This window comes from Armigeres subalbatus, chromosome 1, assembly GCF_024139115.2.
Source record: "Armigeres subalbatus isolate Guangzhou_Male chromosome 1, GZ_Asu_2, whole genome shotgun sequence".
Taxonomy (NCBI): Eukaryota; Metazoa; Arthropoda; class Insecta; order Diptera; family Culicidae; genus Armigeres; species Armigeres subalbatus.
Window position 1 is genome coordinate 266,067,286 of NC_085139.1, and position 22,425 is coordinate 266,089,710.

General features: G+C 39.9%; 1 protein-coding gene across 1 annotated transcript in view; it reads left to right on the plus strand.

The window, feature by feature from the left end:
* LOC134207346 (SET domain-containing protein SmydA-8-like) overlaps positions 1-19,689 on the plus strand; it is a 32,735-nt gene extending 13,046 nt beyond the window's left edge. Inside the window, exons 2-3 of the mRNA XM_062683068.1 lie at positions 17,871-18,332; positions 18,416-19,689. Of these exons, the coding sequence (XP_062539052.1) occupies positions 17,871-18,332; positions 18,416-18,538 (585 nt within the window). The 3' untranslated portion in view covers positions 18,539-19,689. The remainder of the gene's footprint in view (positions 1-17,870; positions 18,333-18,415) is intronic.
* The last annotated feature ends 2,736 nt before the right edge of the window (positions 19,690-22,425 follow it).

Genomic DNA, 22,425 nt, shown 5'->3' on the forward strand with positions numbered 1-22,425 from the left:
CAATCCAAACCAATCCAAATCCAATCCAAATCCAATCCAAACCAATCCAAACCAATCCAAACCAATCCAACCAAACCAATCCAAATCCAATCCAAACCAATCCAAACCAATCCAAACCAACCAAACCAATCCAAACCAATCCAAACCAACCAAACCAATCCAAACCAATCCAAATCCAATCCAAACCAATCCAAACCAATCCAAACCAATCCAAACCAATCCAAACCAACCAAACCAATCCAAACCAACCAAACCAACCAAACCAATCCAAACCAATCCAAACCAATCCAAACCAATCCAAACCAACCAAACCAATCCAAACCAATCCAAATCCAATCCAAACCAATCCAAACCAATCCAAACCAATCCCAAACCAATCCAAACCAATCCAAACCAATCCAAACCAATCCAAACCAATCCAAACCAATCCAAACCAATCCAAACCAATCCAAATCCAATCCAAATCCAATCCAAACCAATCCAAACCAATCCAAACCAATCCCAAACCAATCCAAACCAATCCAAACCAACCAAACCAACCAAATCCAATCCAAACCAATCCAACCAATCCAAACCAATCCAAACCAACCAAACCAATCCAAACCAATCCAAACCAACCAAACCAACCAAACCAATCCAAACCAATCCAAACCAATCCAAACCAATCCAAACCAATCCAAACCAAACCAAACCAATCCAAACCAAATCCAAACCAACCAAACCAATCCAAACCAATCCAAACCAATCCAACCAATCCAAACCAACCAAACCAATCCAAACCAATCCAAACCAATCCAAACCAATCCAAACCAATCCAAACCAATCCAAATCCAATCCAACCAATCCAAACCAACCAAACCAATCCAAACCAATCCAAATCCAATCCCAAACCAATCCAACCAAACCAATCCAAATCCAATCCAAACCAATCCAACCAACCAATCCAAACCAACCAAACCAATCCAAACCAATCCAAACCAATCCAAACCAATCCAAACCAATCCAAACCAATCCAAACCAACCAAACCAATCCAAACCAATCCAAACCAATCCAAACCAATCCAAATCCAATCCAAACCAATCCAAACCAACCAAACCAATCCAAACCAATCCAAACCAATCCAAACCAATCCAAACCAATCCAAACCAATCCAAACCAATCCAAACCAATCCAAACCAATCCAAACCAATCCAAACCAATCCAAACCAACACAAACCAATCCAAACCAATCCAAACCAATCCAACCAATCCAACCAATCCAAATCCAATCCAACCAATCCAAACCAATCCAAACCAACCAAACCAATCCAAACCAACCAAACCAATCCAAACCAATCAAATCCAACCAAATCCAATCCAAATCCAATCCAAACCAATCCAAACCAATCCAAACCAATCCAAACCAATCCAAATCAAACCAAATCAAACCAAACCAATCCAAACCAATCCAAATCAAACCAAACCAACCAAACCAATCCAAACCAATCCAAACCAATCCAAACCAATCCAAACCAATCCAAAGCCAATCCAAACCAAATCCAAACCAACCAAACCAATCCAACCAACCAATCCAAACCAATCCAAACCAATCCAAACCAACCAAACCAATCCAAACCAATCCAAACCAATCCAAACCAACCAAATCCAACCAAACCAATCCCAAATCCAATCCAAACCAATCCAAACCAATCCAAACCAATCCAAACCAATCCAAACCAATCCAAACCAATCCAAACCAATCCAAACCAACCAAACCAATCCAAACCAATCCAAACCAATCCAAACCAATCCAAACCAATCCAAACCAATCCAAACCAATCCAAACCAACCAACCAAACCAATCCAAACCAATCCAAACCAATCCAAACCAATCCAAACCAAACCCAAATCCAATCCAAACCAATCCAAACCAATCCAAACCAATCCAAACCAATCCAAACCAATCCAAACCAATCCAAACCAATCCAAACCAATCCAAACCAACCAAACCAATCCAATCCAACCAATCCAAACCAATCCAAACCAATCCAAACCAATCCAAACCAATCCAAACCAATCCAAACCAAATCCAAACCAAATCCAAACCAACCAAATCCAATCCAAACCAATCCAAACCAATCCAAACCAATCCAAACCAATCCAAACCAATCCAAACCAATCCAAACCAATCCAAACCAATCCAAATCCAATCCAAATCCAATCCAAACCAATCCAAACCAATCCAAACCAACCAAACCAATCCAAACCAATCCAACCAATCCAAACCAATCCAAACCAACCAAACCAATCCAAACCAATCCAAACCAATCCAAACCAATCCAAACCAATCCAAACCAACACAAACCAATACAAACCAATCCAAATCAAATCTAAACCAATCCAAATCCAATCCAAACCAATCCAAACCAATCCAAACCAATCCAAACCAATCCAAACCAATCCAAACCAATCCAAACCAATCCAAACCAATCCAAACCAATCCAAACCAATCCAAACCAATCCAAACCAATCCAAACCAATCCAAACCAATCCGAATCCAATCCAACCAACCCAAATCCAATCCAAATACAATCCAAATACAATCCAAACCAATCCAAATCCAATCCAAACCAATCCAAACCAATCCAACCAATCCAAATCCAATCCAAATCCAAGATTTTGAGATACTTAACCGAATTGGCAAACTTATGCAATTTGATATGTATTGCAAACAACACCATCTTCAATTCAGTAATTTTTTTTTTTTTCTACAACTTTTTAGATTACGAAAACTTTCCAAATCTCACCGACAAAGAGATATTCAACTCAACCTACTATCTTGAACAACAGCTCCGTCGATCAGATAAATTTAAGACTTAACAAATATTCATCTCATTGATTTTGATTTTCTCAACGACTCTGTAGAAGACAACTTTCCAAATCTTATAGATGTCAAGATATTCAACCGAACTGCCAATGTAACTGTCAATATAACGCGCTGCATAGCGGATGAGTTCCAAACATAACTGATAACTGATCTTGAAATGGTAGACCACCTTCGTTTTTTTATATTTCTCAATATTGCTTATTTTGCTCATTGAAACACAATCTATTTTTTTCTTTATCACTATTCTGTCAAGAATCTCTCTCGCCTATTGACACCCCTTATTTTTTTATATGTGTGTAATTTTTTTCATGACTTTTCTTAATTTTTTTGCCATATTATTTTCTCGCGTTCTCTCTCTCTCTCTTTCTATTTGCCCTTAGCATATCATGGCTTATCTTTTTTTTTGCCGTTCTCTTTTCCAACTTAGGCTTACCATTTTTTTGCCTTTTGTATAATTGACTTACCATTATTTTTTGCCATTTTTTTCAGACTGAGGCTTACCATTATTTTTTGCCATATCTCGTCTGGGGTTTACCTTTTTTTTACCCTTCACCAATCATAGCTCATCTTTTTTTTTGCTATGTTTTTTACGTCGGAGGCTTACCATATTTTTTTGCCTCATTTAGCTTTTCTTCTACTGCTGAACTCTCTTACCTTGTAGGGAGCAACGACTACGTCATTGTCGTAGCCAAGCAAATTCGTCTTCCGATTTGCCTCTTACCAACACGAACCAACACGAAAACAAGTGCGGAACACCGAAGGATAATTCGCATGTTCACGCCTCAAAAACAGAACACTGAATGATCATTTATTTTCACCGTTCCTGTCAGCCTACTGAGATTGAATTTCAAATTTCTTCTCATTAGCTTCTTAGTATGCTGGCATTTCAAATACTACGATTGAGTTTCAAATTCATCATCATTTTTCTATTATTGTCATTTTTAAATATTTTAGTTTATTCTATTATTTTTATCATGAAATAAGAAATACGTTCCACTTTATCCATCAATGTAACCAACAAATGCAAATGCATTTTTCGGACTCACTTTATTCCCCACAAACTTCACCGTGTTCATGACGTTCTAGGTCGTCGTATGGCCTTGATCGCGTTAATTTCATGCAGTTTTGCTGAAGATAGTGTTCACTTGCATCCATCGTGCTATTTTATACAACCATTTTTCTGTTGGGGTCATATATGACCCCGTGGGCCTGAAAGGGTTAAAAAGCGACCCCAGTAAGTTTTGAACAGTTTTATAAAAACAAAACACCCTGTTTGAGTGGTGCAAACAACATTTCCCACACGCTATGCGGTCGGTACCTCTCCATTGTGCAAGACTCGAGAAACTTTAACTTGTGACCACACTACCAACCGATGCACCAATCTCGGGGGTATTGCGTGCTTGTTTCCTCTATCTCTGCATTAACTCGTAGCGGCGTACTACCGGCACGCTGTTGTAACTTTTAAACCGACATACTTCTGACCGCACCGTATTTAGTAGTTGTTGTGTCGCCAGAGCTGCTGCCCGTCCGTGGTGCGAAATCCTACATACTGCATTGCAGATCCGCTTGACGCCAGCGAACGCGACGACGAGTTGAGTTACTAAAAAGGAAACTGAAATCCAAAGGGCTGCCCCCCGATACTCGGGCAGTGGTAGTGGCCGACTAAAATGGGCATGGCGCGCGAACCACTTTACTCTTTCTCTCACGCTTTTGGCTGGCCTACCGTCGTCGTGTGTATTTTACATGCCAACATGCCAAATCAAGCGGCAACTGCCCAAGAGGGGAGTTTAAATATTTAACGCCTCGATTGCGTGTGTTTTGAATTCTTCCTGCTATCTGATTTTTGGTAAGAAGTCAGATTTTAGCCATGGAGTGGAGCTCGTGTTTGTAAATAAAACAAGTAGGCTTATATGATTGTACGACAATTCCCCGAAAATCAATTCCCCGAATGCAATTTCCCCGAATGTAATTTCCCCGAATGTAACAATTCCCCGAATGCAATTTCCCCGAATGTAACAATTCCCCGAATGTAACATTTCCCCGAATGGAACAATTCCCCGAAAATAAAGTATCTTAAAGTACTTCTAAAGTACTTTTTTTTCAAAGTACATTGTTTTCCAAGGTAGTTTTTTTAAATAGTCGAACAAAGGATGTATTTGAAAAAAAGGAAATCAAAACGGCAATTCCAATTGAAAGCGTTTTGGTAAATATTTTTACATATCTTAAACATATTAAACATATCTTAAGAAATGTAAGGTAATGGTGGATTTGAATCATTGTAAACAAATATAATGCGTTTGCCCGGAATGAGGCAATGGTGAATGTGATTCCTTCTTTAAAAACAATGCATCTGCTTGGAATAATGCAATCGTAAGTATGTATTTGTATGTGTTTCCCCAGATAATGAATATTATTGTTCTTTCTTTATTAACATGTATATGCCCGGAATAATATAATGATCCATTCTTTAAAAGAAGGCATTTTCACGAAGTAAAGAAATGGTAAATGCGATCCATTCTTTAGAATCAAGCTTAGTCCAAAATAAGGCGAAGATGTATAAATTGAGAATGAGAATACGGATTATGTGAGTGATCTTTTTGTTTGATGTAAGCGAATTTCGCCAGAGTGAGGAAAAAATATATAAGATCCCTTCTTAAGCAATATGCAATGAATGTATAATATTTCCACGAAATACATTTTGCCGAATCCATTTTCTCAGAATAGCATTACGCGGTATGACATTTAATGGATTATAACTTTTTCAGTATGACCTTTGGCGGAATACCGTTCTTCAGAATAATATATTAAACAAATTGACATTTTCTTAGATAAGTGTGGTGTAGTATAGCTGCAGTTTTGAAACATATAAATGCTCCATATCTATCCTTTATTATACCTGGCCAGCGTGCTCTTTTAGTGAACGAATTATCTCCTCTTCTTGCCTAATTGTGGATAGATGTTCTCTCTCGAGACGCTTTATACAGGATAGACGAAAGAAAACATTATCTCCTCCATTCGCATTACACCGGCAGACGCCACAATTTAAAGAAGGCATTGTCTTATTCTTTCATTTTATTCCAGACAAACGAGCTCATTTGAAGAAGGGATTATCTATCCTCTTTGCCTTATACCGGGCAAATATATATGCACATGTGAGTAAGGCATTATCACTTCCTTTCCCCTAACACCGGGCGATGCTATCACCTAAAAAAGGCATTATCTCCTACAACCGTCGTCTTATACCGGGCAGACCAAGGGGCAGACGCGTTAATTTTAAGAGGACAATATTTTAGTGTAGAGGATTAAGCTTTGTAATCTTGATCTTATACACTACAATTATCTTTTCCCTTTACTTAAAACCGGGAAAATGCGTTCATCATACCGTGCAAACTTATTCTTCAAAGAAAGGCTTATTTTCTCACTTCGCTTTATACCGACCAAATGAGCTCATTCTAAGAAAGCATCGCATTCTTTCAGCGCATTGTCTTCATCATTAATGGCTCTACATTAGGGTGGCTCAAAAAACACTTTTTCAAATTTTTTGATGGGCTCTCTTATTCGGTTCTATTTGATGCCCTGATGCTCTGGACAAAATTTCAGCCGAATCGGTCAACGTTTGGGCGGTGCTAAACTCGTTGGAAGTTTATATGCAAAAATGTATGCAGAAACATCCAAAAACAGTGATTTGCAGTTAGACGGCACAATTTACGATCAAGAACAATGATACTCATTCAGTTTTTGTAGAATTAAATACAGAATGTTATGCTGGAAACCGCGAGAAGATCAGAGTTTATTAGGCAAAGATATTAGCATTTTACTGGAGTGTTGTAGGGGTGAATTTATTTCTATTCAAAGGTAAAAGAAACGAAATTTGCTCAAACCCCACTCCAGAGAAATGCTAATAACTTAGCCGGACAAACTCTAATCTTCTTGCGGTTTCCTGCATAACATTTTGTATTAAATTCTTCAAGATCTGAATAAGTATCATAGTTCTTCTTCGTAAGTTGTGCCGTCCAGCTGCAATTCACTGTTTTTGGATGTTTGTGCATACATTTTTGCAAATAACCTTCCAACGAGTTTAGCACCGCCCAAACGTTGATCGATTTGGCTGAAATTTTGCCCAGAGCATCAGGGCATTAAATAGAACCGAATAAGATGGCGGCCCATCAAAAAAATTGAAAAAAGTTTTTCCCATACTAATTTGAGCCACCCTACTCTACATTCTACATATATGAAACCTGGACTGTTCTTCAACTTTCTATGCCTTTGCTCGCCACCACCGCTACTACTCATCGCTTTGTGCTGCACTCAAAAAGAAAAGAGAAGCTTTCGGGGAAATGTTACATTCGGGGAATTGTTACTTTCGGGGAATTGTTACATTCGGGGAAATGTTGCATTCGGGGAATTGTTATTCGGGGAAATTGCATTCGGGGAAATTGCATTCGGGGAATTGGTTTTCGGGGAATTGTCGTACAATCGGCTTATATTTTTTTTGGCAGCAGTGTTGTGTTACTGCTACTGATGATAACAAAGATTTCGAGAGTCATAAACGGGTTCCTACGTGTACCTACTATTCACCTTATGGCAGAAGTTTTATTTGAGATTCAAAGTAGAACAAATAATGTATTTTAATATCTATTCAGGGGCTGTCCATATACCACGTGGACAATTTTGGGGGGATTGTCCACGGTCCATATAAATTTTTGAAAATTTATGAGTAAATGTCCACGTTGGGGGAGGTTGGTATATAAACCTGACCAAAATCTGTCCACGTGGTATATGGGCAGCCACTCAGTAGTGTCGCTTTATTCACTGTTTAACATATTTCCATTTATATTTTTTGCTTAGTTAAACTTGGCTCATTATTAAATGATATCTCAAATTGAATTTGGATTGGGATTAGATTTGGATTGAATTTGAATTGGATCCATGCCCAGGAATGTTAAGCAAGTTACAGTTCCTAACCATTCAAACAGCATGGTCTTGTGCTGCATCATATCGATATGCTAAGAAGGGTCCCGAACAACACTTGCATTCTCTAAATTCCATCTCGCTCGGAGTGCACTGAAGGGCATTCGTGTGTAATTTTTGGCAGTCAGACATACAGCTCATGTGATCTTTGAGCAGGATCAATTTCTGCTGTCATCTCATAAATATTACAAAGATTTTTCAAATGCCATCAAAGTTCGAACGACCGTTTCGAGCTAAAACTGTCTACCGATGTAGTCAGAAGTATTCTCCGCCCGGTGAAGAATATTTTTATTTCAATACGGGGCTTATTGCCATTCGACCGCATAATCGGACGGTTGTACACATCTTCTTTATAATTTTTCATTATTTTTATTATTTGCGACTGTATGACTAGAGTCGATATGACTCGATTGCTGCCAGCGTTGCCGCCTCGCCGGCAAACGCGGTCAAGAATTAGACGGTACAGTTAGGAGAATGGGGAATATCGCGGCAAAACGATAATTAATGCTGACCGCGTCCCCCACCAATGGCACCCCAACCAGACCGGGTTGTGCCGCACTTTCTCGCGCCTGGTGAAGGTGAGTCGTGCGATTATCTTACGGCTAATATAAGCGAGTTGAAATCAAAGCGCGGATATCAGTGTTTGTTTATCAATTTTGTGTAAAATTCGAAAATTGTATTTTGGTGTTTGCAAATACCTACGTTCAACGAATTCGCACAACCAACGATTAGCTGGGGGTTTGTTTTGAATTGATTGCCTGTTCACAATCGACCGCACTATGGATGTTATATGCTTGAAGATATCCCAGTCAATTATTTAATTTTTCAGTACATCATTACAAATTTCGGATTTCTCTTGGAGAATATAATTCATATTTATACAAATACGTGATCGATGGTGTAGTAGTGAATTCCGCCTCTGCTTTATAAGCAGAAGGTCGTAGGTACAATCATTGGCGGAGTTATGCTGGGGCACGTGATCCAGCAAATCGAATATATCCCTGAAATTTAATTACGCTAAAACTGTTCTGAGAAAAAAACTGATGCAACTCAAGATGCACGTGACTCACAAAAGCAAATATTTTCTTTCCTAAAGTAATTGTCGAAAGAATTTCTGCATGAAGTTCTGAAGAAATTCCTGAGAGGATTTTTTTACTAGAGTTTCGGAAGGTATTTTATTATGGAATTACTGGAGAAATTTTCATGAAAAATTTATGGAATAATTCCTGAAGCAATTCCTATTTCAATTGTCACAGGAATTCCTTAAGCAATTTTTAAAGGAATTCATAAAGAAATTCAAAAAAAGCAATTATCCTAAAGGAATTTCGGAAGCTTTTTCCTAAACAATTTCTGTACATATTTCTTAAGAATCCTTCAAAAATTAATTTGGAGAATAATCCATAAAATCCTTAAGATATTCCTTCGAAAATTCCATGATGAATTATGCTTTACGAACTTTTTTACGAATTTCTTCAGAAATTTTATTGAAAAATCATTCGATTTTTTTCTAGAAATTCCCACACAATTAACTTTTTTTTACCGGGATCTCAGCAAAATGGTCAACTTTTACCGAGATTCGCACAGCCGTGCCCCAGCAAACATGTTTTTTGCCGAGATTTCTGTTAAAATTGCTGGAAATCAGCAAATAATTTGTCGAAAATCAGCTAACAAACATCATTTTTGCCTGAATACCAGTTTTCATTTTGCTGGCGCTCGTATCTCCTGAAATTCCTTTAGAAGAAGTCCTAATTTCTTTGAAATTTTTTTCGGAAATTCCTGTATGAGCTACTTTGGAAATTTGGTCAGAATTTCTACGCAAAATACTTCAGAAATGCCTGCCAACGGAAATTGATTCAGGAAAACGTTCCGAAATTCCTTTGGAAGAATTCCTTCGGAAATTTCATTGTTGCTTTCGACTGTGATTGATTATCCGACGTTTCGGTGTTTATTACACCTTCTTCAGGGATTTAGAGGCTGCGTTTTGTTGTACTGACACAAATAAGTACAACAAAACGCAGCCTCTAAATCCCTGAAGAAGGTGTAATAAACACCGAAACGTTGGATAGTTGACGCAAAACCCGTTTTAGCTTATCATAAAGACTGAAAGAGCCGAAAAATACCGTCGTCAATTCGGAAATTTCTTTATGAATTCCTCTGGAAATTGCTTTAGGAATTCCTTAGCACTTTTTTTCAGAAATTACTTCAGCAATTATTTCAGGAATTTCTTAAATAAATTCTATAAGAAGTCCCTTTCAAAACTTTAGGAAGATTCATTCAAAATTTCTTTAGAATTTCATTTTTTTTTGTAATACCTACCTTCAGATATTTCTCCAGAAATTAAATTAGAAATTCTTTAGGACCTTCGGATATTCTTTAAGTTTTTTTGTTTGGAAAATCACTTCAGAAATTCATTACGATTTTTTTAGCAATCATTCGGATAATACTGACACCGCTCTCCGAAGAATCTTGAACCAATTGGCTTGCACGCTGGTTGCGATGCTGGGACCGCGTTGGACCTGTCTATGTGAAATCCAGATCAAAATGGCTAGATAAAAATGGGCGGGACTAATGGGTGCATTATATTGAATACATAAATAAAGTAAAAAATTAAATACAAGAAAGCAGCTTTTGTTCGAGATTTCATCAGCATCAGTGGCAGGCGCCGGAGTCGTTCAGCGGATTGCGGTCCCAGTATCGGCATCGATGGTGTTCGTCGGCGTGTTGCTGCAGAGTCATCGTTTCGTGACCTTAATGAGCAGTATTCAAGTGAAACTTTCTGTAAATCGTGGTTAAGCATCGAGTGGCCATCCGCACAATTGGGTTGTTTAGCTCAGAAAAATATCGAATTTTTGGCAGTTTAACATAAAGAGGATGCTTTTCTGATCTCCAACATATTTTTATTTTGTTTGTAAACCTTTTATTTACATTTCTATACAGCAAACAATAAGCCATTTTAATCGATAGAATGACACTAACATTCATAGAATGACAGTTAGCCCATGCAGCATAAGAACAAATTTTAAGTCCCATATAAATTTAAAATGCAAATTAAAAATAGTTCCCGGGCTCCAAAAATTCTGAAAAATTGGGGTTAGGCTCAGCTTTTAATGCAGATTCAGAATATGTAAAAACATATATACCCCTAAACAACCCAATTGTCAGCGGATGTGTATCGAAGCGCATAAACCGGTCCTTTTCAGGATCAACATTTTAAATGTTATCTGCCATAATGTGTGACTAATATTTTTTACAGGAACAGAAAATTTGATGGTAATTATGGCAGTATCGATGATGACCGACAGCGGTGGCCGCTGCAGTGAGCGCCTGTAATCATTTTGCATTGGAAAGTGAAAGTTTCTTGCTCGATTGTGCTTAATATTTGGAAAGGCGTATCACTGTGTGTAACTTGCTGTCGCATCTTCTTCCCGACGCCTGCCACTGAGGTCAAGACGCCATCCATCGACGCGATACAATTTTCCACAGTCACCATGAGATTGTGATTAGTAATGTGGTGAAAATTTAGCTCAATTTAATTTGTTTTTGTATATAATAGTGCACTACGAAACATCTGATATGAAAAGTGAAATATTCACGCAAGATTCGAACAATCGGTTGATTGCTGTTTAGAGATGGTCGGGTTTGGAAAATTAGAACAATGTCGGGTTCGGGTCGGGTACGGGTTTGTGAGATGGTAAAATGTCGGATCTGGGTCGGGTACGAGTTTAAGAAATGAAATATTGAATATTTTTTTGTTCACTTCTGGTTATTTTAAGGCTTGTTCGTTGTTTGGGCCTATACCCTTTTGAGTGTAAAAAGAAATATAAAATATCTAGTGTGAGTTTTCCGCCAAAAAAAATTAGTTCGGGTCCAGCTCGGGTTTACACCCAACCAGGGGATGGCAGATTTTAATACAGTTCTGCATAAAAACCTTATAGAAACTGTATAATAATTGGGCATATACAATTCTGTAAGCTTTTTATACAAATATTGTATTAAAATAATACAGATTTGTATTATTTTAAAACAATATTTGTATAAAAAACTTACAGAATTGTATATGCCCAGATTTTATACAATAATTGTCAGATTTGTTTTTTGGGTGTAGGACTGCAAAAATTGTCGGGTACGGGTCGGGTTCGGGTTTGATAAGATTTTTCATTCCGGGTTCGGGTCGGGTCCGGGTTTGAAAATAATTTATAAATCGGGTTCGGGTCGGGTTCACCATCTTCGTCTGCCACATCGCCATTCAGGTGTTCTTCGAAGTGCTGCCGCCACCTTTGGATCACCTCAGGCTCGTTCGTAAGAAGGTTCCCGTTTATGTCCTTACACATATCGGGCTGTGACACGTGGCCCTTACGTGAACGGTTCAACTACTCTTAGAACTTTCGTGCGTTATTAGCGCGGTACAGTTCCTCCGTCTCTTCACGGTCTCGATCTTCCTGCTGGCGCTTTTTCCTCCGGAAAATCTAGTTTTGTCTGTTCCGCGCCCGTTTATATCGTGCTTCGCTCGCCATCGTGCGGTGTTGCAACAATCTCGCCCATGCTGCATTCTTCTCTTCCACTAACTGCTCACATTCGCCGTCATACCAGTCGTTTCTCTGATCCGGGGGCACCGTGCCAAGTGCAGCGGTTGCGGTGCTACCAATGGCGGATCGAATATCTCTCCAGCCACCTTCAAGAGACGCTGCGCCTAGTCCCATCCATGTAGAGTTTTATTGGATGGATGGTTTAGTGGATCACAAGGTTTTAGTGGATCACAAGTCAACTAGGTTACAAGAGCCGTAGCAGATAAATTGGGCTAGAAGCTGGATTCGTCGAATGTTACGATATTCGGGATGAACATAACGAAGACCCAGTCATGCAGTAGCGGTGTGATTCATCTTTCGTCGAGGTACAGGAATATCACGCGAAAGTCAAGTGTTTCGTAACTGACCAGGTGACAGCAGATCTCCCATAATGGGTTATCAATATCATTGCATTGGAGCTTCCCGCTGGTGTTCATCTAGCCGATCCGAAGTTTTTTTTATCCAAGCAAGGTGAATATGCTCCTGGGTAACGAATGGTTTCTTAAGTTGTTGCTGCCCGGAGAGATTGCATTGCCTGACAGTCTTCTCATCCTGCGCGAAACTCAATTTGGTTGGGTTGTTGAAGAAGGTGGAGTGGTTGAAGAAGGTGCGTTTTATAATGGAGTAGTTTATTCGCACACAGTCACGATGTAGTTGATGTTAGTAAGGATCAGACAGGTATCATCAACTGGTACTTACCTCACCATGCCGTCCTGCGTCCGTCCAATACCACTACTAAGTGTCGTGTGGTGTTTGATGCATCGGCGAAAGTGTCTGACTGGTCGCTCAACGATGCGATGAAGATTGGTGTCATCATTCCAGATGATCTGCATTCAATCTCTCTTCGGTCCCGTCTCCCACTTAATATTTTGGCTACTGACGTGGCAAAAATGTACAGGTAAGTCCTCGTCGATCGGCCGGCATACGCCGCTATTTCGTGTGTTCTGGAGGAAGAATCTTTCCGATCCAGTCTTAGAGCTGACAACGGTCACTTATGGCACAGCTTCCGCCCCGTTTTTGGCAACGCAGAAACTTCGGGCAACTGGCTATCGACGAAGGATCCAAGTATGCTGTGGCTGCAGACATCTCGAAGAAGAGTTTCTACGTGGATGACTTAAATGAAGCAAGCGTGGTGCAGTTGATTGGTCTACTCAAGGAGGGTGGATTTCATCTGCATAAATGGGCTTCCAACAATCCTGCATTGCTGGAACGGATTCTAGAAGGCGATCGAGACGAGCTGGTTAGAATCGACGAAGAAGGCTCTAAAGAAATAATAAAATCGTTGGGCCTAATGTGGAATTCAGTTTAGGACTCGCTGCAATTCATCTCCATTCGCACAGTGCACTGTGTGTGAAACCAGTGCATCCAAGCGACAAGTACTGTTGCCTATATCAAGAATGTTTGACCCCTTGGGTTTTGTTGCGCCGGTTATCGTGATCGGTAAACTTTTAATGAAGAGCATCTGGAAGGAAGAGTTGGAATGAGATGAAGAGCTCAAGGGCGAGCTGAAGAAAAGGTGTGACAAGTTCCTAAGCGCGTTGAGTGATGTTACTATGCTTCGAATTCCTCGTCACGTGGAGTTGGTGACGCAACATTAGAGGCTTATGGTGCCTGCGTGTACATCAGGTCGATTGTACCTGATCAAGCTGCAGTAGTGTAGTTATTGTGTGCAAAGTCGAAGATCTTTCCGAAGACTGTATTAACCATACCGTGAAAGAAACTTCTAGCAGCCCTTTTGCTGCATCGATTGGTTAAGAAGGTACTTGCAGCATTAGCGTTGTACTTTCGAGGCATTTTGTTATGGTCGAACAATCAAGTGGTGTAAGCTTGGCTAGCGAAGAACCCTGAACATTTGGAAGTGTTTGTTCGGAATCGGGTTAGTGAGATTAACTCTACTGAACATCAATATAAGTGGAAATACGTGAGCATGCTGGAAAATCCAGCCGATGTAGTGTCGCGCGGCCAATCTGCTGACGCTTTTCAAAGGAAATCCGAGGAAGATGTTCCTAAGTTGCGGCAGACCACTGTATCTTCTACGATGGTGTCATTGGAGAAACTGCCGATGCTCTACAAGTACGAGTCATTCAGGAAGCTGCAGCGAGTTCTGGAATACGTCTTGCGTGTTTACCAGAATGCCAAGAAGAAGGTGCATAACAGGTGAATCACTGAGCGGTTTTCCACCGTTCCGAAAATGCGCTACTCGTTGGAGGTAATCGTCAGGGTGATCCAATAACAGCATTTTGGTAACGAGATAGCCATCATCAAGTACGGTGAGTACTGTTAAAGATTCAAAACGTTAATTCCTTTTTCGGACGATAAAATGATTAGCGTCGGTGGACGAATACGACATTCAAATTAGCCATATGGTGTAAAGCATCAATGGATCTTACCTAAGAACGATGAAACCGTCCAACGGTTGATTCAAGCTGTACATCGAGAGAACCTGCATATAGGACCATTAGCGCTACTCGCCCAGCTTCGCCGCAATACCGGGAACCCGTTCTGCTGTACGCAAGGTGATACGAAATTGCATGCGGTGTTTCCGACTCATCCCTCCGTGCGCCAGTCAATTCATGGGGGATCTTCCCGTCGCAAGGTGCGACTTTGCGGGTCCCATTCTCATTAAACAAAGATGAAGAAAGATGGCTCCTGTAAAGGGTTATGTGAGTGTTTTTGTGTGGATGGTCACCAAGGGCATTCATTTGGAGGTAGTAGAAGACATTTCTACAGATGCGTTCATCGCCGCCCCGCAGAGATTCCTCTCTCGTCGTGGTGTCCCTGATATCTGCTCTCCGACAATGGGACAAATTTCATCGATGTTCGCAACGAGCTGAACGAGGTTTAACGGCTTTCGAGCAGAAAGCCAACGAACTCAAGATTTTTGAATTCTGCCAACCTAGAATGGAAGATGATTCCACCAAATTCCTCACACATGGGTGGGATATGGGAGACAGGTGTTAAGAGCGTCAAGACCATCCTTAAGAAGAAATGTCATTCGAGCTTCCTAACGATGTCCGAGTTTTCGACTCTGCTTTGTCTGATCGAGGCTCAACTTGTCTGAAGATCCTTCAGAATCAGAGGCACTTACTCCCGGTCATCTTTTAATCGGTCGCCCCTTGACTGCCATTCTGGAGCCAAGTTATGATGGAATTCTGGAAAATCGCAGCTGCACGAAATGAGCGCGCAAGGAGCGCATCAAAGAAAAACACGCGAGGATGTTGTCGATCCGACAGAAGGAAGACACCATCACTGTACGCCGTGCGGTGAAGTTCAACTCGTTCAGATGTGGTAGGGGAACTGTTCCGATCTCGATCTCACTGTACATATATCCATCTCATCGCTAAACAAAGAAATACGGCACCAAATTCGTCGCTTCTTTTTGTCAATATGCGTGCTCACTGCTGAAAAAAATCACAAAAATAATAAACAAATCAAATTCCTTTCCATTTCTTTGTTTTTGATGGGATGGAAATAGGAGCTATGAGATGAAGTGGCGAACCGTTCCCCTATATAATTAGTTGCAAGTGAATTTAATAATTAAGAAATGTAGTTAGTATAAATATATTGTTTTTAAACTAAGGAAAGGACTTCTTTATTCGGTATCCGAACTTCGTGGTTAGTTTTCCCGGAGAGTTCCGTCGGTCCGCCTATGTCGAGTTTTTTTTAAATACAGTCCACTCTCGAACAGCATGTTAGCCGAAGAAATCTCGCTTAACTTTTCAAAAGGTCCTAAGTAACATTTTTTCATGAATTAATTTGAATAGCGCAATCAACAGACCAATATGAAAGCTTTTGATTGCACTACTCAAATTAATTCATGAAAAAAATGTTACTTAGGTCCTTTTGAAAAGTTAAGCGAGAAATCTGCTTCAGTTCAGCAATCCCACGCAGTTGAAGTTTGTCGCTAAATCTGGATAAGAATTGATCATATACAAAATTCCTAGATTCTCAATTCAAATACAAATATTGCATTAGACCTAATAATTAAGTATTAAAAAAAATTTTTTTTTTCTGTAAGTATAAGAATCTAACAATTTCGCATATGATAATCATATACATATTTTAGTAGGTTCTTATACAGAATTGTTAGTAAATCTTACATGTGCTGGTTGAGAGTTCGTACAACAGTTAAATAAATATTTTCCAATATTTTGATGGCGAAAAGCAACAAGTGTCAAAAGTAATGTTTTGATGATTTTTGAACAATTTATAACAGCACCCATGAATTGTGAATATTTTGTAAAGTTTCTTAGTAAATCAATCAAAGCTAATCCACTCGGGTCACCTGATTCTCAAATAATCACAGATTTTGATAAAATCACAAAAAATGGCTGTGATTTTATAAGCCGGTATTTTGAATTTAGGCTTTTAAAAACTTTCATGTTCAAAGATGTGCCATTATTGTATAAGAGAGACGTTGAAGCTGATGGAGGCATGAACAATTCTCAGCTTGTTTCACGTAATTTATGTCGAGCCGCCGCGCCTGGTATACAAATCCTCCCTGATTATTTATATGAACAAGAATAAATATCACGAAGCCACACAAACAGTCCTCCTAAGCTCATAATTTATGCTGTCACAAATAATAGGTTCGATTTCAGATGAGCCGATTTGGAACTTTTTAGTTTTTGTCGATTTATATAACCCCCTCCTTCGATGTAATAAAGGAAAAGCATTAAAACTTGTTTATAACCTTCTTGTTTCGTGTGCCGTGCGGTATTAAATTAACAATACGAGTTGTTGCGTTTTGAGGGGATAAAATCGAATTGAGAGTAGATGGAAAGGTAGTTTTTCGTAAACTCGTTTCGGAAAATGTATTCTACTATCCTTCAATGGGGTTTAAACCTAAGAGTCTCAGTACGCTGCTAATCTTTTCTGCAACTAAGCTATGGAGCTCTGCCGTACTTCGCAATTTAGCTAAGTACAAATTCCCAACATCGGACACATGATCCAACAGCCGCAATCTATTTTCCGAATCAACTCTTTCCCGTATTACTATTCTGTAAAGCATACCTTCAGCTATAAAGTAGCAACAAATTTCCTTCTGAATGAATCGAAATAGAACCCGAAAACATTAGCTACCTTGAATATTATGATTTTCTTCCCAATGAAACGTTCCCAACTGCTATCCCATTCGCGTGACCCTTTCCACTCCAGTTTGGGTCGTGTACCACGGGGAACATAAGTATTCCTTCTACCTTCCTCACTCGAACCGAGAGCTTCGTAGCGAAAGCCTTCAATTAGCTATTCTAATGCAAATTATAGTAAAACATTATCCGTGGAGGCAAAACATCGCTTCCCGCGCGCACAGTCATGCAAAACCGAGAACCCTGATGCCAGGCAAAAAGACGGCACGATGTCACGCAAATCCCATTCCGCTAATGACCTTCCGCGCTTTGTCTGGCCCCTCTGACCGGAAAATGGCTTTATTTCACACAAAACTGTTTCTGTTTTGCGTTCGTTTCAGGAAATGGGCACCTATCTGGGGGCGTTGAAGTGCGTCCGGGACAGCTGCCCCCAGGGTCGGTTGCTGTCGATGAATCCGCTGAAAATATCCTCGATGTGGCAGTGCGACACCTGCGGGCTGAAGATGAGCAATGTGAAGGTCACCAAAATCCAGGAGATTGCCGGCCGGATGATTCTGAACAATGCGGTCAAGAAGGACGCCGCCTACATTGTGGACTATTTGAACGAGCACGTGGCAAAGTTTTTGCCACCGTGCAACCAGTTCACGGTGGAGCTGAAGCTGCAGGCAATACTGAAGATTCAGGACGACGCGGAGCTGGCGTTGCTGGTGGAGAAGGATAAGTACTGCCGGGAGATTTTGGAGCTGCTGAGGAAGCTCGGCTACGGCGAGTGCTACGTCAAAGGGGTGCTGTGCTACGAGCTTTTCAAGGCACGGATGACGATTGCGGGGTTGAAGGAGGAGGTGAGTTCCGACATCATATGAGTTAAATTAGATTTTTTTATTTATAATTATTTTTGTTCTGTTGTTTTGTTTTAAAATTTTAGACATTCCCCGGCGAGGGAGAGCTGGGTTTCCTGCGTACCGCATGGATCATTCTGGGCTGCAGCGGAAACCGTCCACGAGATTTGGCGCAACTTGCTCAATTGCACGATTGCAACGACGTTTGATGACAATCTAGGATACAACAACAGACAGTGTTGTGGTAGAACAATCAAAAGTGGTTGTGCTTTGTTCGGCCGCAATAGATGCCGATCGGCAACATGGTAACGAAACGGTTGTTTCCAACGCACCAATCAGAAGCGAGAGCACACAGACTCCTAGAATAGACATAGCACGGACACATTCAAATACACACAAGCGCAAAAGAAGTGCAAAAATCATTGAGATTTCAGATTGATAGCATTTAGAACAATTTTTGCTCACAACGCATGGCAGATTTTCTTCCTCTCTAGACAGCGAAGTTGAAATTAGGAACACGAAAAAATGACACTGACAGCCAACCCGTCGCCATGGCGATGGGTAATGTTGTTTTTGCTCGCAACTCGTAACTAACACGTTAATTCACACATTCTCCTACCAATAGATGATAAGCGGATTGGAAATATTTTTGTATCGGTAAATGAAGTGGAACACACTGGCGACGAAAAAGTAATGGAGTCATGCTGCCACACGGTGGAAGAAGAAAAGGAGAAACACGAATGAACTATGAATGAAAATAAACAAAAGTCATTACACTCGGATTGACGCACAAAGACTGGCACCTTTTAGCGCACTTGGTCTTTTTCGCCTATGAATCGTTGATTTTTTGCCCCTCTACATCTTTTCTGAACGTTGGCTATTCACCTTCTACTCTTCTAGTTATAGTAAAACAAAGTAAATTTAAAAAAAATCGTGTCTTTCAAATCTGTCCATTTGTTGACAAGAAGCGTATCTATTTCCAGTCATTAAACCGTCATACGCCAAAATGAGATCCACATTTAGAGTCGTTAAAATAGACATTGAATATAGAAAATACAATTGTACATTTATCAATACTTTTTTTTTCTAAAATAAAATTCAAAGAAGAACAACGCAGGACAAGATCCAATATCAAACAAAATATATCGAAATATTTACTCAGATCCCTTTCTAGTCATGTTTCAAACTGTTTTTAGGCTAATAAAATGCAATACCCAAGGTAATCAATACATATTTAATGGATAATGGAAAATAATAATGAAGCCATATATAAATGAATATATTTTCTCTCTTTATATCAATCAAGCAAACCCTTCAAATCAGATAAATAAAAAAATCCGCTTGAACCTCGGCAAATAAATTCATACCACATTTAATTCGATCCGAATCATCCTCGCACACATGCGGTTTTTGCCAAAGTTGGGAGATTCACCGACAAGGAAAAAAAAAGATTTCCGCAGACCGAGCACCTGTCCGTCCAACAATTTCGTCACTATCGGTTCTGCTATTTTTGTTGACGCAGTGCAACTGTTGCGCGTGGATTCGGTGGGGGTTTCCCTCAAACCACGTGGTCGGCAGTTTTTCGCTCTTCGTCTCTCTCTCTTTGTTACGAAATTCTCACTGCAACGCTCGTGCTCAACTCTCCTTCGATGCACGCTTGAAAACGTTTGAAAACTTAATTGAAATATTCAGTTCTGTATTATTTCCCGAATTAAACTCAAATTATACTCAAAAGTGACAGTTCAATAATTATCGAACAACCCTGGCTTACAGAACAAGATTACTTTTTACAGATATCGAATAATTTTTGGTTTAGTTGATGCATGCTTATGAGAGGATGACTTTTTTTATTTTCGAACTGTCACTTTCAAGTCGGATTAAATTTAATTTGTAACATGAGACGCAGCCTGAAAAAGGGTCATTTTAAAACATTGAAAGGTGCTAGGGGAACGGTTCGGCACTTCATCCCATAGCTCCTATTTCCATCCCAACAAAAACAAAGCAATGAAAAGGAATTTGGTTTGTTTCTTATTTTTATGATTTCTCGCTTAACTTTTCAAAAGGACATAAGTAACATTTTTTTCATGAATTAATTTGAATAGCGCAATCAACAGAACAACATGAAAGCTATTGAGTGCAGTATTCAAATTAATTCATAAAAAAATGTTACTTAGGTCCTTTTGAAAAGTTAAGCGAGATTTTTTTCACCAGTGAGCACGCGTGTTAATAAAAAGAAGTGACAAGATTGGTGCTATATTCCTTCGTTTCGCGATGAAATGAATATATGTTCAGTGAGATGGAAAACGGAACAGTTCTCCTACCATACAACCGTGATTTAGTGAATATTGAATATTGAAAAACTTAGAAATAGGTATTTTTGTCTTGATGGTACATCCGGCTTCCGTTTTCTCGAGACGTACTCGACATTATTTCAATTAGGTGTGTGACATTTACACGCTTAAAATGATTAACACAATTTTGTTTTCCATGCACACAAAACGGGCTGTGTTAACTCTCGCTCATCAATGTGTTGTTCTGGAAGAGGCCCGTTTTGTTGTGTATGGAACACAAAATTGTGTTAATCATTTTAAGCGTGTAGCGTGCACTCTCGCGCGTGATAACAAAAGGAGCGACGTCCGATACCTTCGAGATTATTTTTCCCCTGCTGGACGACGGGACGGTCTGTCACGATGTGGGCTGGTTAGGTGGAAGATTTCCCTGGTCATAAAGGAACTGAAGCTGGTCAACGATGGGTGGCAAAACTGTATTACGGGCGTTGCGTTTCTAATTGAAAGTCTCGTCGAAAGTCTCTCCCCTCTCAGTCAGCGGATCGGAAAGCTTTTTGGTAGAACAAGCTTTCGAAGGTTCGTGCATTGGATACGATTTTCATTCCCGACGATAAAATACACCCTGTTTTTCATCTACTCAGCGACTGAGCAAAATTGTATTACCATCTCTTTTTCTCAACTCAAAATTTTTATTGTTAAATATCTTGGATGTACATATGCACAGAACATGTTACGAATGGGACAAATTGATATGAAATTTGCGAAAAAGAATCCACGTATCTTATGTTGGGTTTTACTCTATTTATTTCGTTTCACACAACTTCACAACTCGTGTAAGATTTTTATTCACGCACTCGTCCTGATGCCGCGTCCCTGTCCCTGTTCGATGTCTTCCCCATCCGCCTCCTGAGCTGGCTCTCCACACTCTCCGTCATCATCCGTTCGGAGTCTCCAATCATCTGTCAAATAGTAGCAAGATAAATAAATATGAATAAGGTGCTCATAATTCATACTAGCTAAGAGTGTGATACAGAACCCTACATCCCTACCTTTCTTTAAAAACGATATCAAATGAGAAGTGATGTTAATAAGCTATATAGTCCTTCATTCGAGCTGGTTCTGTTCTGGTTCTTGTGGATCTTTCTGTTGATTTTGGATTGTTTGCTGAGCACTGTGTTGATCGGTGTTCTGCATCATGTTCGGTAATGGAGTCCCCTAGCTCTTCACAGGTATCCAGCTTATCTTGAGGCATAACCTTGAGGTGTGCTGCACTTCTTCGTAATTCCTTTCCCGATGAAGTTGAACGTATAGTAACATCAGTTCCCTTCTTTTCGACTACTTCAAATTCTTCAGGCGAAAACTCTGACCTCAACTTATTGTCTCTCCTAGTGCGCTTGGCTAAGACACGATCGCCGATTTCAATGTTACTGTGACGAGCTTTTCGACGATGGTCGGCATACGCTCTGCCTTTTTCTTTTTGGATCTTATCGTTATCTCTCACCTCTTCATCGCAATCAAGAGAAGATGGAATACTAGGTAATTTAGTTCGCAAGCGTCGTCCCATCATCAATTCCGCTGGAGCCTTTCCTGTCGTTGCATGGACCGCTGAATTATATGCTAGCAAGTATACCCGTAGTTCTTTTCGCCAATTTTGTCCCAATTCTTGGGCTATTCGGAGACGTTTTAAAATGGAGCGATTCTGCCGTTCCACTTCCCCGTTCATTTGGGGCCAATAGGGAATGGTACTGTCTAAGTGAATTCCTTGTTCCACGCAAAAAGATCGAAATTCTTCGGATGAGAACTGTGGT